The sequence below is a fragment of the Geotrypetes seraphini genome, chromosome 1 (assembly GCF_902459505.1).
Source record: "Geotrypetes seraphini chromosome 1, aGeoSer1.1, whole genome shotgun sequence".
NCBI classification, from domain to species: Eukaryota; Metazoa; Chordata; class Amphibia; order Gymnophiona; family Dermophiidae; genus Geotrypetes; species Geotrypetes seraphini.
Genome location: NC_047084.1, coordinates 208,981,259 through 208,997,758, shown reverse-complemented (window position 1 = coordinate 208,997,758; position 16,500 = coordinate 208,981,259). Strand labels below are relative to the sequence as shown.

The 16,500-nt window shown below is 42.6% G+C and overlaps 1 protein-coding gene across 9 annotated transcripts in view; it reads left to right on the top strand.

Annotated features, from left to right (window-relative positions):
* CRACD (capping protein inhibiting regulator of actin dynamics) overlaps nt 1-16,500 on the top strand; it is a 287,080-nt gene that overhangs the window by 204,993 nt on the left and 65,587 nt on the right. For all 9 annotated transcript variants that reach the window (XR_004539459.1, XM_033944683.1, XM_033944615.1 and 6 more), the window contains 3 exons: nt 6,481-6,636; nt 8,085-8,144; nt 13,416-13,598. Coding sequence is in view for 8 of the 9 variants with exons in the window: in XM_033944683.1 (XP_033800574.1) it covers nt 6,481-6,636; nt 8,085-8,144; nt 13,416-13,598 (399 nt within the window). In the remaining variant the exon portion in view is untranslated. The remainder of the gene's footprint in view (nt 1-6,480; nt 6,637-8,084; nt 8,145-13,415; nt 13,599-16,500) is intronic.

Below are 16,500 nucleotides of genomic sequence, written 5' to 3'. Positions count from 1 at the left end.
GCACCATTTCATTTCAAGGCTCACAGCAATTTTATGGCTTTTCACAGACAGCATGTCTATATAAAAGTACAGTATAAAAAAAGAAGCCTCCATTTTTACCCAGTTACTGGATTTGATTAAATTAAAGCATGAAAAGTTAGGAATAAACAGCTTAGAAATTTAAGGAAGGTAGAGCACGGAACTTCAAATCAAGAATCAAGCTTTGTGAGCTTAAAGTGGGTTGCGAAGTAATGCAGAAAGAGAGGAGGCGGTTGGATGATCCGTGCTAAGTGCAAATTCTATCAAGGCTTATTGTGCATTTCTCACCTAACTTTGAAAGCAAGTTTACACGCCAGTGAAAGGCTGGTGTAAAGCATACACCCAGCGGACAACAGGCATAGAAAAGCAAGAACGGATGAGAGGCGTCAGTCTGTAAACTCCAAAGCGATGCAGATAAGGAGCAGGTCAAATACACCAAAAACATGTGAGAATCAGATTATTTATTGAAGAATAGGCAATTGAAATCTGCCCAAAGTGGCCACATTTTGCCTAAAAATAGGCGACCAAAGGGGAACAATTAAGAACACTTCCCCCTAAACAGGAACCCAGCAAACAGCCACATCAATGGCATGGACCATGATACTAGAATATCCTTGATCATTTATAATAATAATAATAACTTTATTCTTTTATACTGCCATAACAAAAAGTTCTAGGCAGTTTACAGTAAAAAGAGCTGAACAATCAGTGAAATAAAATAATATAGTAAAAAATAAAAATATTTATAAAATTGAATTTCAATAATAAAACTCATTAAGTAATAAACTTACCATATGCAAACGATGCCCTTATCATGTTGTAATATTGTAATTTTGTATCCCCATCTCTTATAATAAAACGCTAAGCGCGCATGCGCACTCGCACCGCCGTGTTGCCTGATCTGTAGTTCCGTGGCAAGCAGAGTGCACATGCGCGCTTACCACGCACGGCCAGCCAAAGTTCAGATGCGCTCCAGGTCGGCGAGTCGATGGTGTCTAGGATCCATTCCTGGTAGCGGGCGGGTCAGCGCCGGGGCCAGGGGGGAGGCGGCGCCGGGCCTGCCATGTCGATGAGGAGGAGGAGACCCGGGGTGCGAGCACAGCCAAAGGGAGCCGTTGGGGTTTGCGCGCACCAACCTCTGAGCACACGGGCGGGAGTCGTCACCGCCGAGGTGGGCTTTTAAGGAGATGGGCTTTTAAGGTGGACTGGGACAGTTTCAGCCAGGCGCCCTGGCAGGTTTCCGTCTTCATGCAATAGGGAATAGCTTACGGTCCACCGGTTCAAAACTGCTAAAATTGCCTCTTTAGAGGAAATGATTGATCAGTAGCTCTTGCAGTTTTAGCACAAGTCCCACTTTGTTACTAACACTAAAATAACCTTTTATATATATATATCTACTATCACCTGTTAATGTAACGGGCTAAAACACTAGTGTAGAATATTCTGTAACTCCCTGCAATGTTCCTAGAGTAGTCTTATGTAACTATGGGGTCCTTTTACTAAGGCACGTTAGCCGTTTTAGCGCATGTTAAACACTAACACCTACATTATAGTCTATAGACGCATTAGCTAACGTGTCTATAGACTATAATGTATGCATTAGCGTTTAGCGCACGCTAAGTTGGTTAGCGCGCCTATATGTTGTAACTCCATGACTAAAACTGTAACCCATTCTGAGCTCTTTGGGGAAGACGGGATATAAAACCAAATAAATAAATGAGGAAAATTAATTAAAAAAAAAAAAAATCATGTCACACTATTAAATAAATTCTAAGTGTAACCCACTTTATGCTAGCTTATAATTATGTATCTTCGGGCCTCAGCACCACCGCTCTCATAATTTTGTATAGCAGGAAGAATTACATGTAACATCGTCACTGGCCCTTTTGATTTACATTTTAGTTTAATTTTAATTTTCCAAACTTCCTTTGAAACTCGGGGTTCCTTTTACAAAGGCGCGCTAGACACTAACGCCTCCATAGAGCTGGCGTTAGTATTTTCCGTGTTAGTATTTTCCATGTCGCGCAGGGTTTTAGCGCGCTGCATTGTAGGGCACGCTAAAAACGCTAGTGCACCTTCGTAAAAGAAGCCCTAGGTTTTCTAAGTGCGTATTTCAATTATTCGTATATTTTAAAGCCACTTATCTTTTTCAGCTAATTTGACCCAGGAGAGATAGACCCGACAACAAGTGCTGTTTCAAGGGTGCCCCTGCAACAAAGAAACATTCGATATACTTTCTTAACAAAAATGTTCCTCCCTTTAAATAATAAAAATGTACATGTAATACACATGTGGCATAAATCAAACAGCCATATTAAAGTGTAAAAGGGTGTGTGTGGACTGTCAGCTAACTAACTGATTTTTAAACACAATGTGTGTGGGTACAATGTGCTTCATAATGTTTCTTTTTTAATAAGAACATAAGAATTGCCATACTGGGATAGACTGAAGGTCCATCAAGCCCAGCATCCCGTTTCCAATAGTGGCCAACCCAGGTCACAAGAGCCTGGCAAGATCCCAAACAGTAAAACAGATTTTATGCACATGCAAATTAATTAGCTAACAAGCCAATAACTAGCAACAAATTGATGTCAACAATTAATTGGCAGTTGTTAGCTTGTTTACTCTTTCCCAAAATACTAGGACTAGGGGACATGCAATGAAGCTACTAAGTAGTAGATTTAAAACAAACCAGAGAAAATACCCATGTTTCCCCGAAAATAAGACCTACCCCGAAAATAAGCCCTAGCATGATTTTTAAAGGTGCTCCTAATATAAGCCCTATCCCAAAAATAAGCCCTAGTTAGATCAACCCCCGAAAACCCTCCCGAATGTCCCTGACACTCCTCGACTCCATCCCTGACAGAGCTGCTCGATTTGCCGGCAGCAGCGCTTTCTTCACTCCCCCCATGTGCAACATCTTTCTATCCCTCCCTCCCATCTCCCCATGCAGCAGAACCCCTTCGACCCTCTCACCCATCCCCTTGCACAGCATCTTTCTATCCATCCTTCCCATCCTGCCGCGAAGCAGAACCCCGTTGACCCTCCCACTGTGAGACTGACATACCTCCACTCTTCAAAAAATGTAAAGTAATGCATCTTGGAAACAGAAATCCATGCAGAACATACACCTTGAACGGTGAAAATTTAACAAGAACTTCTGCAGAAAGGGACTTGGGAGTACTCATCCGAGAAGACATGAAAGCTGTAAACCAGGTGGAGAAAGCTTCAGCAAAGGCTAGACAAATGCTGGGTTGCATCAGAAGAAGCTTTATCAGCCGAAGGCCTGAAGTCATACTGCCGTTGTACAGATCCATGGTCAGACCACACCTGGAGTATTGTGTCCAGTTCTGGAGGCCGCATTATCAGAAGGATGTGAAGAGAATGGAGTAGATCCAGAGAATGGCTACTAGGATGGTCTCAGGACTTAAAGATCTCCCATATGAAGAACGTCTGACCAGAGTGCGTTTATATTCTCTCGAAGAGCGCAGAGAAAGGGGAGACATGATAGAAACATTCAAATATGTCACGGGCCGCATTGGAGTGGAGGAAGAAATCTTTTCTCTTAAGGGTCTCACGGCAACAAGAGGGCATCCGCTAAAACTTAAAAGTGGAAGATTTCATGGAGACACCAGGAAATTCTTCTTCATCGAAAGTGTGATTGATCGATGGAATGGTCTACCACGCAAGGTGGTCAAGGCCAGTACCGTGCTCGACTTCAAGAGACGATGGGAGAAACAAGTGGGGATGCTACAGAGTTATGCTTATAAGATGGATTCTCATGGGAGGGAGGACTCTTGAGTGGGCAGACTTATTGTGTGGGGGGGGGGGACTTGGAGAGGGAGGGTTCTTGAGTGGGCAGACTTGTTGGGCTGCCAGCCCTTTTCTGCTGTCATACTCTATGTTTCTATGTTTTGGAAGGAAGCCTAAGACTCCAGTTGGCCCAGGTGCCAAAAGCCCCTCCTATGGGCAGATCGCAGTAGGGGAATTACCCTTCTACCATCAGCTGAGTGGCAGATACTAACCAAAGCTGCTATTCTGTAACCGTTACAGAATTGCGCTTTGGGGAAACCCTGACACTCAGCTGATGGGGGAGGGGGGAATTCCGCTGCCACAATCGGCTACTGTGGTCTAGGCAAAGATAGGCAGCTAAAATGTATGCTAGGATTTTCCAGGCCTACATTTCAACCGCATATCTTGGCATGATTCGCAGCTGAGTAGCTGCTTTAGATTGCCTAATGCCACTTCGGGCATTGGGCATGCCTACTTTGGCATTCCATAGCCTAAAGCAGCTACTCAGCAGTGGTATTTCCATCTGCCTTTTATTTAGGCGCCTCAATCTTTCCATTTTTGACTGCATTTTTCAATTACTTAGGGCTCCTTTTACCAAAGTGCGCTAGTGTTTTTAGCGCGCGCACAAAATTAGCGCACGCTAGCCAAAAAACTACCGCCTGCTTAAAAGGAGGTGGTACCGGCTAGCACACGTGGCATTTTAGCGCACGCGCTAAAACCGCTACTGCACCTTTGTAAAAGGAGCCCCTAGACATCAGCAGAGTGTCTACCAAAGCCTAAACTTAGGCCCTGGTTATAGAATTTCCCCCTTAATAGACTAACCCAGTTGTCTCAAACTTGCGGCCCAGGGGCCACTTGCAGCCCGCCAGGTACTATTTTGAGGCCCTCGGTATGTTTATCATAATCACAAAAGTAAAATAAAAGAGTTTCTTGATCATATGTCTCTTTAGCTATAAATTAACAATATTATTATTAAGACTTAGCCAAAAGGAAAGATTTATAAACTATGAAGAGTTTTACCTCATGCAAAATTGTCATTTCTTTAATAAGATATTAACTATTTTTTTCTGAGGCCCTCCAAGTACCTACAAATCCAAAATGTGGTCCTGCAAAGGGTTTGAGTTTGAGACCACTGGACTAACAATACCAAACAGTAGGTTAGGGGGTAGAAACACAATAATGAATAGAATAGAAAGACAAATATGGTAAGTACATTAAGGATGGGAACTATTACATTTGTAACAAAAAGAGAATCCAACAAAGACTGCAGTATATCAAAATCCGAGGAAAAACCAAACAGAAACTGCAGGCTATGTACAAGATGCAGGCAATGTTTATTATACCAATAAAAAAATGCAGTAAATATACAACCTTATAACCAACCCAAGGACCCGACACGGCCCATGTTTTGGACAACACGCATTCCTCAGGGGTCCATGGTGCATAAGGTATGAAATAGACTGCTAAAAGGTACCAAACGATTGCCCGTTATAATTAGTCTACAAACAAAGACTTCAGTGTAAAAATCCTTCGCAATGGCGATGAAAACTATTACATTTGTACAGAAGACAGTGGTTAGCGGTTAAAGATCGAAAGTGTCTTTAAATAGAAATGTCTTTAAATTAGATTTAAATCGATCTAGGGTAGATTCCTCCTGGAGATGTGCGGGCATTGAATTCCATAATTGAGGGGCAGTGACTGAGAAAACTGATGTTCGAGTGGTATCATTTTTGAAGCATTTCAATAAAGCTGAAACGTTGAATGCTGGTTTTAAGATGAACTGTACTGTGAAGATCTGTAACCCAAGATGTTTGTACAAGTCTTGTTTGTTATGTTCTGTGCATGTGGTTATTGTAATGCCACCTAGATATAGGCGGTTGATAAATTTTTTAAATATATACAAAATATAAATAAATAAATAAAATCATACATTATTAGCTCAAAAAGGGGCATGGCCAGGGGCAACTTAGAGCTGTTCCAAGAAATTGAAAATGGAGTTATAGAATACTGCCATCTCTGTGCCTAAAATTGGGTACCTGCTATTTTTTTTTTTTTACCCAACTTCCATTGGTACAATATATAGTCAGTGTGAAAAACCAAGGAATATTCTATCAATATCACCTGGCTCAGTGGATTTTTCAATGTAGGCTTGCATTGATTTTCCTGATACAAAATGACTCATAGTCTTAGATTTCAATTTTAACTCTCCGCCCCTCCCCCATGCCCTTCCTTCTCCACTCCCATCCCCCAACCTCCCCCAACATACCTTTTTAAAATCTTCACCAGAGTGTGCAAGTACTCTAGCCTGCTGCTAACGACCTGGATCCCTCTGAAATCACTTCTGGGTCGAGGGCCAGGAAGTGACATCAGAGGGAAAACCAGCATGAGCAGCAGGCCGGAGAATCTGCTCACGCTGGTGAAGATTAAAAAAGGTACGGGGGTTGGAAGGGATGGCGCGAGTATGGCATGGGGACGTGGAAGGAGCAGGAGGGATTGGCGCGGGAAGAGTGGAGGGGGGCAGAGCAAAGGGTGAGGGAGCGCCACTGCCCCAGGTTCCTCCTACTCTCGCTACATCACTGTTGAAAATGTTTGTGGTATAAACCCAGCCAATAAAAGTAGCAATAAAAGGTTGTTTTCCTTCTGGCTAAATAAATCTCCATCATTTTTCAGCAACAGCTGGCCAAGAATATCAAGTTCGGGCAACCACCAACAACCATTTCTGCCAAGAAGGTGCAGGAGACTGAGGCTGCTTTAGAAAAAGAGGAATTATACTGTAGCCCAATGGAGGTCTTGAATCAACTGGACACAGTGTTGCAGGATAATAAGGTGAATGCAAATCTGATAAATCTGCATTTGGAAAAATTTCACCCGTACGAAAATGCATAAAACATCCATAACCTGTAATGAAAAAGGTATCGCAGTTGAAAAAGACTCTAGCTTTCTCTAATGCCAAGTGCCCAGATTCTGTGCACGGCACCTACATTGGCCGCCGCCTTCATAAATGGCACCAGCCGCATGTCAATCATGCATAGATGCTATTAATAGAATTGTGGCTACCGAAAAACCTGTGCACCAGTAATGTAGACCAGGGTTTTAAAGACCTACATTGCCAGTGTCTAAGTTTGACGGTGAATGATGCATAGTGGCGCCTAAGGTCATCTCCGCCCCTAACCTCGCCTACTTTGACATTAGGCGTTGCTAGGCACAATGGTTAGATATGATTCCGGGACCTACTTTTTTGTTAACGATATTTTAATTGGTTTATAACAGTGTGGTCAATTAAAACCAATTAAAGCAATTAAGTTAGGCAGCAGTAGGACACCTACCACTGTTATTTTTCTTGACACAAGGTGCTGATTTAGCAAAAGTTAGCAACATGCAACTGGCAATTGATTCAACCATAGTTACTGTCCATCCATCCCTCTCTCATAATTCAATTACTTTAAAGCACATAACATCTATCAAAAGGAAGAGAAAATCTTTTGTTCAGTCACCGGAAGCTTGAATCAGTAAGAGTATTACTAATGATTGGATATAAGTGCTGTTTGGTGTATTAATTGATTGTATCTTGTTTGCACTTTGTATTTGCTTTAAAAATTAATAAAAGATTTAAACAAACAAAAAATAAATAAAATAAAATGAAATAAGAATGGGAATGTAAGGTCTATAGGCAGTGGTGTAGTGAAGGTGACCGGTGCCCAGGGCAGTGGCACTCCTCTCCCGCCCTCTTCTCCGCCCCCCTTGCCGCATGCACATGCCCCATCCCGGTACCTTTTTAATTTTGGCGCGATCAGCCACAAACATGCTGCCTGCGGTGACTGTGGCACTCTCTGATGTCACTTCCTCCCGGAAGTGACATCAGAGAATGTGCTGACACAGACAGCATGCTCAAGGCTGCTCGTGCTGAAGTTAAAAAGGTACGGGGAAGGGACACAGGGGGAGGAGGGGTGCTGGTGCTCGGAGGAAGACCACGCCTGGGGCGGACAGCCCCTTCGCTCCAACCTTACTACGCCACTGTCTATAGGGGAATGTAAGGATAGGGAAAATGAGTAATGCAACTGGTCCCTGGAATATACTGAGTTCAGAGTCACCGACATGATAATCCACCCGTGTGACCATGCTAGTGCCCTTCTGATAGGAGCAAGTATTACCCTTGTTTTGCTAAGGGGAGCCCTTTAATGCCAAAAAGGTGGGGGATTAATGTTCCTCTTGCTTTTATTTATCATATTCTTGAAACCCAGAAATCTCTTTCTATTAGTCTGTTTGTTTTCCAGCCCAGGGATTCTTCAGACTTCTTGAATCATTCTGTGATGGGAAGAGAAGCAGAGGAAAAGGTAATGGAATTGAAATAATCTATTTAATTCTGCTTCATCTGTCTAATATATCTGTATGTTCTTTAGTAGTTTTGAATGCCTCAGTATAATAAGCAGAATATTCTCATGATTTTGGACATACTACATGACTGAATGATAATTTTGCAACTGAGATTAACAGTTTGCAACACAAGAGGTTGAGAAGCCTGAAAATTTAATTTTTACTGCATTAGGGATTCTCGGGTTCTAAGAGCTTCTAATTATTTTATTGGTTTCATATAGTGAATATTGGAATATTTTCCTGTTTAAAAAATGTTTCTTTTGGCTCTCTAATGATTTCTTTCTGTGATTCGGCTTTTCTTTTCTATGGCAAAGTCAAGTAGACTCCCGGGAGCATGAAAGTTGACACCCCCACAAAGCCTCCTCTCTTCTTCTCCGCACATGCTCAGAGGCTCTCCAGATTCAGCCGGAGGTCATCGGGGCTTTCCAAAACCTGGACAAACTGCTGGGTTTTGGAAAGTCCGTCCAGACACCTGGACAGTCCTCTAAAAAGAGGACATGTCCAGATGTCTGGTAACCCTAGTCTGGGTAATAGCATGGGAAAGGGTGCTTATTCTATCAGGGCTTAGGGCAATGGGGGGGGGTAACAAGAGGGGGATCATATGAGGGGTACCGAATGAGGGGAATTGGCAACACTGCTGCAGCTTGTGTCCTGCAAATAGCAAAAGACTGGTGAAGATTTGCAACTCCAGCATTGGGGGAAATGAGGGCAATGCCAGACAGATTGCTATGGTCTCTGTCCATCAAATGGCACAAGACAGGTGAAGCTTCACAAATTCCAGTGTTGTAGATAACTTTATTATCACATGCTTCATGTGAGGGTGCTGTGCATCTCAGGGGGGAAGGGGAAAACATCTTAACTGGTAAGTTGAATTAGAATACCGTCAGGAAAACTTGGAGTTGATTTATGGTTATAATCAATATTCCGATGAAAACAAAAAACCGTGGATAAAGATGTTCTGGAGATAATTTATTAACACTGACATAAAACAACATGAAAATTCAATGAAAAAAGTACAATGATAAAAAATACAGTAGTAAAAATCCAACTGGACCCTACATGGTCCGTGTTTCGGCGAAAAACACCTTCCTCAGCGGTCCAATTGTTTGCAAACTCACATATAAAGAATTGGACTGAGAACAGTCTATTGTCTTTAAACATGTGAGCAAAGAACACCGCAGACAAGCTGAAGTAGCAAATAAAATGCTATAGAGAGAACCCAGTGGGGAGATTGAAACTTGCCAACCAGTATTTAAGTATGGGTGGCTGTGGCCCACACAGTGGCAACTGTGGCTGTGGCCACCTTGTTAGGCAGACTGAATGAACTGTGTGAGTCTGTATCTGCCGTCATTTACTGTGTTCCTCTGCACGAATTGTCAGCCTAGTGCGATAAATACAAGACAGATGGTGGCCATGCCCCCTGCATTTTTCCACTTACAGGCTGCAAAAATTATGTGCAGGAGGTGCATTACCCATGCAGTAAGCACAAAAGTTACTGCACTTTAGTAGAAGTTAGTTTACTAGTTATTTGGATTTAGCTCACACCTTTTTAAAGTAGTAGCTCAAGGTTTTCCCTGTCCCCCAGAGGGCTTCAATCGAAGAGATCATTTTACTAATGCACTACCATGGGGCACACTCAGACAGTGATGAAGCAAAGGGGGCAGGAGGGTGGACTGTCCCAGGTACCGGCACCTCTCCGTTCAACCACCACGTCAGAATCTTTGCTGGCAGTGAGCATAGAGTTCCCAGAAATCCGGGAAAACCTGGACATGTCCTCTTTATCGAGGACTGTCCAGGTGCCCAGAGGATTTTTAAAAATGGGGGAGTCTGTCCGTGTTAGCCAGTTCTCCTGACTCCCCCCACCTACTTCCTCCCTGGGCCTGGCCGCTGTAATTGAATCTTTGGGCAGGCAGCAGCAGCAGCAGCAGCAACAACAAGGTAAGCCTGCTGCTGCTGGCCTGCCCCTGAAGCTGTCTCTCTGCAAGTTCCGCCTCTGTAGGAGGCCGGTGGTAGCAGGCTTACCTTGTTGTTGCTGCTGCTGCTGGCTGCCTGAGGATTCAATTGTGATTGGACCTGAGGATTCAATTGGCTGGGCCTGGGGAGAAGGTAGGTGAGAGAGTCAGGAGCTAGAGAGATCCGTGAGGAGAAGCAGAGTTGGAGGAGGTAAGGGAGGGGGCTGGAGAAAGAGCATAAAGGGAGGGTGGGAGCTGGAGATACAGCATAGAGGGGGGGCTGGAGAAACAGCATGGAGGGAGAGAGGGGGGCTGGAGAAACAGCATGGATGGAGAGAGGGAGGTAGAAACAGCATGGAAGGGGGCTGGAAAAACAACATGGAAGAAGGACTGGAGAAACAGCATGGAGGGAGGAAGGGAGGGCTGGAAAAGAATTATGGAAAGGAGAGAGTGCTAGAGAAAAGAGCATGGAGTAGGATAGTACTGGATGGGAGTGGAGAGGCAGAAACAGGAGGAGAGGAGGTTGGAAGGAGAGGGACACCCACAGGAGGAGGGTTGGGGATTCTAAGGAGAAAGAAAGAAAGACCCACAGGAGAGAGGGGTTGGAAGGAGAGAGAGAGAAAAGCACCCATAGGATACAGAAGATATGAAAGGGGACCAAGGAAATAGGTGGAGTATGGGCGGGGCTATGTGTGGAGTGTAGGTGGGGTTATGTGTCCTCTTTTTTGTCTTCACAAATATGATAACCCTAAGCGAGCAGAATCTCTTAAGTGCTGCTCATGCTGGTCTAAGCTCTCCTGCTAACATCACTTTCTCATTGTCAGTGAAGATTTAAAGAGGTACACTAGGATATTGGTGATGTTGGACACCACTGCCCCAGGCACCACCTTCCCTTGCTGTGTTGCTGCAATCAGGCATCCCACAGTAGTTATTTCAAATGCACACGCTATCCACATGCTAAAAAATAAAATTATTTTTTAGCACTGGGGGCATGTTTAGGGCAGAGAGTGGGCTCAACTATGCTAATCAGCACATGGGCTTTGCTGTGTGCTGATTAGTGTAGAATTAGTGTATGATTCGCTACCAGTGACAAAATAGGGGTCAATAAGTGCTCACACACCAATGGCCACATGCTAATGGTACAACAAGAAAATCTATAATATACAGTCATGTGAAAAAATTAGGACACCCCATGAAATATTCATTTTTCTTAAGAAATGTTCACATATCGATGTCAAATATTTTTTTTATTTATCTCTGGAAAAGAAAGTGATGTATTTGCAGGTAAACAACAAAAACTTTCCTTGATGTATTCATGAAACAAAAGATATCCACAAAAATGTGTATTTTAACTGAGGAATTAATTAGGACACTCTAATAACTTGTATGATTCCCTTTGGCTGGAATAACTGCAGTGAGATGCTTCTTGTAGCCATCTACCAGTCTCTGACATCGGTTTGAGGAAAGTTTGGCCCACTCCTCAATGCAGAATTCTTTCAGCTGTGAGATGTTTGAGGGGTTTCTTGCATGTACAGCCCGTTTCAAATCACCCCACAGCATCTCAATGGGATTAAGATCAGGGCTTTGACTCAGTCACTCCAGGACTCTCCATTTCTTAATTTTCAGCCAGTCCTTTGTGGATTTACTGGTATGTTTTGGGTCATTGTCGTGTTGCAGGGTCCAGTTCCGCTTCAGCTTTAATTTTCTTACAGATGTGATATATTTGATTGAATGTAAGATTGGAAGTGTGGGAGGGATGGGATAAAAATTTTTTATCTATTAGTATCATAAATGATAGAATTTCAAATGATATATTCATTGACAAATGTTATATATATATATATATATATATATATAAATATATTTATATATATATATATATATTTTTTTTCATCTTACAACAAATACATATATCTTACAACAAATACATATATATATATATATATATATATATATATATATGTGTGTGTATATGTTGTAAGATGAAATATGAATAAAGATTTTTTTAAAAAAAAAAAACAGATGGTCTCATATTCCTCAAGCACCCTCTGATACAGAGTAAAATTCTTGGTGCATTCTATGATGCTGAGCTGGCCAGGTCCTGCTGCACCAAAGCATCCCCAAACCATGACACTTCCACCTCCATGCTTCACAGTTGGTATGAGGTTCCTTTCCTGGAATGCTGTATTTGGTGTACGCCAAACATGTCCTCTTTTCTGGTGTCTAAATAATTCAATTTTAGACTTGAAGTCTTGGTGTTTGTCTACGTTCTCTCTTGCAAACTTCAGTCTGACCTTGATGTTTTTAGAGAGCAAAAGTTTCCTCCTTGCACACCTCCCATGCAAGTTAAATTTATGCAGTCTCTTTCTGATTGTAGAGGCATGCACTTTCACATCAACAGTAGCAAGAGCCAGCTATAGGTCCCGTGATGACATTTTAGGGTTTTTGGAGACTTCTTTTAGCATCTTGCGGTCTGCTCTGGGGGTCAACTTGCATGGACAGCCAGACCTGGGCTGTTGCCAGTTGTTTGGAAAGTCCTCCACTTGTACACTATTTTCTGGTGGCTGCCGCGTGAGTGGACTGCTGGGCACGAGGGATCACTGGTCTGACCCAGCAGCGGCAATTCTTATGTTCTGGACTGTGGAATGGCTAATGTCAAATTCTTTTGAGATCTTTTTAAATCCCTTACCAGACTTATAAGCTGTTACAGTTTTCTTTCTGAAAGCCTCAGACAGCTCTTTAGATCACACCATGGTGTTCACTCTCACCAGAGCAGTCATAAGCACACCAAACTAAATGTCTGAGGTTTAAGTAGGGCAAACCTCCTTTAAAATGCTGAGTAACAATGTTCTAATCAGGTGCACCTGATGTGATACACCTGTGTGAGATTTGAGCCACTTTAAGTGAGAGGCTATGTAGGGGTGTCCTAATTTATTCCTCAATTAGAATACACATTTTTGTGGATATCTTTTGTTCCATGAGGATTGAAGCCTGGATTGAGGTGAGTGATGCAGTTGGTTTTTTTTCTGGTCTGTTCTATTTGAGAGACCGAATACCTCAATTGTATATAAGCTAACAAAATTTATATTAATTTTTGTAATGTTTTATTGTACCCCACTATAATGCTAACAGCAAATAAAGAAATAAATATAATTTTAATCATATATTAACATATGCATGCAAAATAAGTTTTGCTAGTCTAATCTTTTTAACTTATAAAGCACCAATAAAGTTCCCCTTGCACTCAATGTGCATGCCTTCTTGTTTTTGTATTTGCAGGTTACTCCACTTAGATCATCTCATGCAAAGCGATCTTTGGCTTCTTCTGGCACTATTGAATCTATTAATCTTGATGATGTTCCTCAGGCAGGAGCTCGCTTAGACAACAGCGCTGCTAAACATAAGCTCCTAGTCAAGCCAAGACACCAGAGGTTGTCAAAGAAACATAGACGATCTACAAAGGTATTTAACTGTATTCTTTTTTAGACCACTGTTTAGATATGACATTAAAATTTTAACTATAGGCATTATTGCACAGGGTATTATATGCTCCTGATCCCTTTCCCAATCTCCTTTGACAAATCTTTGGAGAAGATGTTATCTACCTTTTATGGAAAGGTAAGCCACCATGCATTGGCCTCTGCATGTTGAAGTTGCCCAAGTGATAGGATGAGGTCAGTTCTAAGATTTGCAACACTACCACATTGCTTTCTTGCTTTTGCAAAGGAGGCTTTAGCTTAGGATCTGGGGCATCTGGTCTAAGCTTCTATAGCTGTGTGTAGAAGAACAAATTCTTAATATAAATGTGCCTGCTCAGCAGCTAGAGTGCCATGTGATTCAGGCAATGTTATTCCCTTTCAAGACTGGATCCATTCTTTTGACCCAGAGGATCAAGTCTCATTATCTATGATGCTCTAGTGCAGTCCTCACTTATCAATTAATAAAAACGTGAATAATGGGGGGGGGGGGGGATCTGGCAGAAATGAGGTATCTGGTTTCTCTCTCAGGTATTATCTCCTTTACAATTATACAAAAGCAATACTGTCTTCCTTCCTTGCAATACTTCAAATGGGTTCAACTGTGGCATCCCATTCTGTGCAGTGGGCTCAATTTGTAAAACTTGCAATAGGTGTACCTCTCTTTCCTACACTGAGTCCCGATTATATAAATATTTGCATTTTTAAAAGGTCCTTGTTTTACATAAAGTATGAAGATCAGTCTTTCAGGCCTTTAGGTCTGCCTCGCACAAACCACGTGTTTTCTGCTTCATAAGAGATTTTGGACTCCAGTTAAACAGGCTAAGTTTTGGGCCCGGACTGATTTGATTTGGTAGACCATGAAATATTGTTGAGGTGCTTGGATGTGATAGGGCTTTCTGGAAGAGTTTGGAACTGATTCCAAGGTTTGACAAAAAGATCATATCGAGTGGTTTGTGACGGTAATTACTCTCATAAGAACTAAGAATTGCCACTGCTGGGTCAGACCAGTGGTCCATCATGCCCAGCAATCCGCTCATGCGGCGGCCCTCTGGTCAAAGACTAGCACCCTAACTGAGACTAGTCCTACCTGCGAATGTTCTTTGTTCAGCAGGAACTTGTCTAACTTTGTCTTAATTCCCTGGAGGGTGTTTTCCCCTATGACAGACTCTGGAAGAGCATTCCAGTTTTCTACCACTCTCTGGGTGAAGAAGAACTTCCTTAGGTTTGTACGAAATCTGTCCTCTTTTAACTTTAGAGAGTGCTCTCTCGTTCTCTCTACCTTGGAGAGGTTGAACAACCTGTCTTTATCTACTAAGCAGTCCAGATCATGTATAAAGATGTTGAAGAGCACGGGTCCAAGCACTGAGCCCTGCGGCACCCCTCTGGTGATGCTCTTCCAGTCTGAGTGTTTCCTATGCTCCAACCAGTTTTTAATCCACATATTTCACCCTCGATTCCATGGCTCACAATTTTCCGAAGTAGTCGTTCATGTGGAACCTTGTCAGATGCCTTCTGAAAATCCAGATATACAACGTTGACTGGGTCGCCCTTGTCTATCTGTCTGTTTACTCCCTCAAAGAAGTGCAGCAAGTTCGTCAAACATGATCTGCCTTTGCTAAAACTGTGCTGACTGGTCCTCATAAGCCCGTGTCAGTCGAGGTGATCAATATGCAGTCCTTTATCAGCGACTCTACCTTCTTTCCCGGTACCGAGGTCAGAATCACAGGTCTGTAGTTTCCCGGATCTCCCCTCGAACCATTCTTGAAGATTGGCATAACATTCGCCACCTTCCAGTCTTCCGGAATCTTTCATGATTTGATTGACAGACTGGCTATTAATTGAAGCTATGGTCCCTTTCAGTTCCTTGATGATCCTTTCAGTTCCTTGATGACCCTCGGATGGATGCCGTCCGGTCCTGGGGATTTATCGCTCTTAAGCCTATCAATCTGCCTACACACCTCCTCTAGACTGACCGTCAATCCTGTCAGCTTTCCGTCTTCGTTTCCAGCATATAGCATGATGGGTTCCGGAATGCTGTGTACATCTTCTTCGGTAAATACAGTCGCAAAAAATGTGTTCAGTTTGTCGGCGATTGCTTTGTCCTCTTTTAGCGCTCCCTTTATTCCATGGTCATCCAACGGTCCCACCGCTTCCTTCGTGGGTCGTTTCCCCTTAATATATCGAAAGAACAGCTTGAAGTTCTTCGCCTCCTTGGCTATTTTTTCCTCGTAGTCCCTTTTACCCTCTTTTACCACCTTATGGCACATGCGTTGATGTTTGTGCTTGTTCAAGTTTTCGTCCGTTTTTGATCTTTTCCATTCCTTAAATGAAGTTTTATTGTCTCTGATCGCTTCCTTCACCTATACAGTGAGCCACGCCATTTCTTTGTTCTTTTTCCTCTTGATCCCTTGTTGATACGCGGTATATATAGAGATTTTGCACCTCGGTGACTGTGTCCTTAAAAAGGGACCAAGCTTGGTCTAGCATTTTTACAGTGCTTATCATCTTCTTAATCTTCTTCCCTACCATGAGTCTCATCCCTTCGCAATTCCCTTTTCGGAAGTTCAGTGCCGTGGCTGTCGTTTTGGACCAATATTTCTCCCCGTCATCCAAGATCGAAGCAGATCATATTGTGATCGTTGTTTCCCAGCGTCCCTTCTACTTCTACATCATGTGCCGGTCTTCACAGGCCATTTAGAATTAAGTCCAGAATTGCATTTCCTCTAGTATTTTCCTTGACAAGTTTTTCCAGGAAGCGATCGCCTACAGCATTATTCTTGAAGTAATCCATTCGGGGTACCTCAAGGTTCCCCGCTCTCACCCAATGTTATTCAATATTTATATTTTATCCCTAGGACATCTATTGCAAAATTTGAATCTAAACT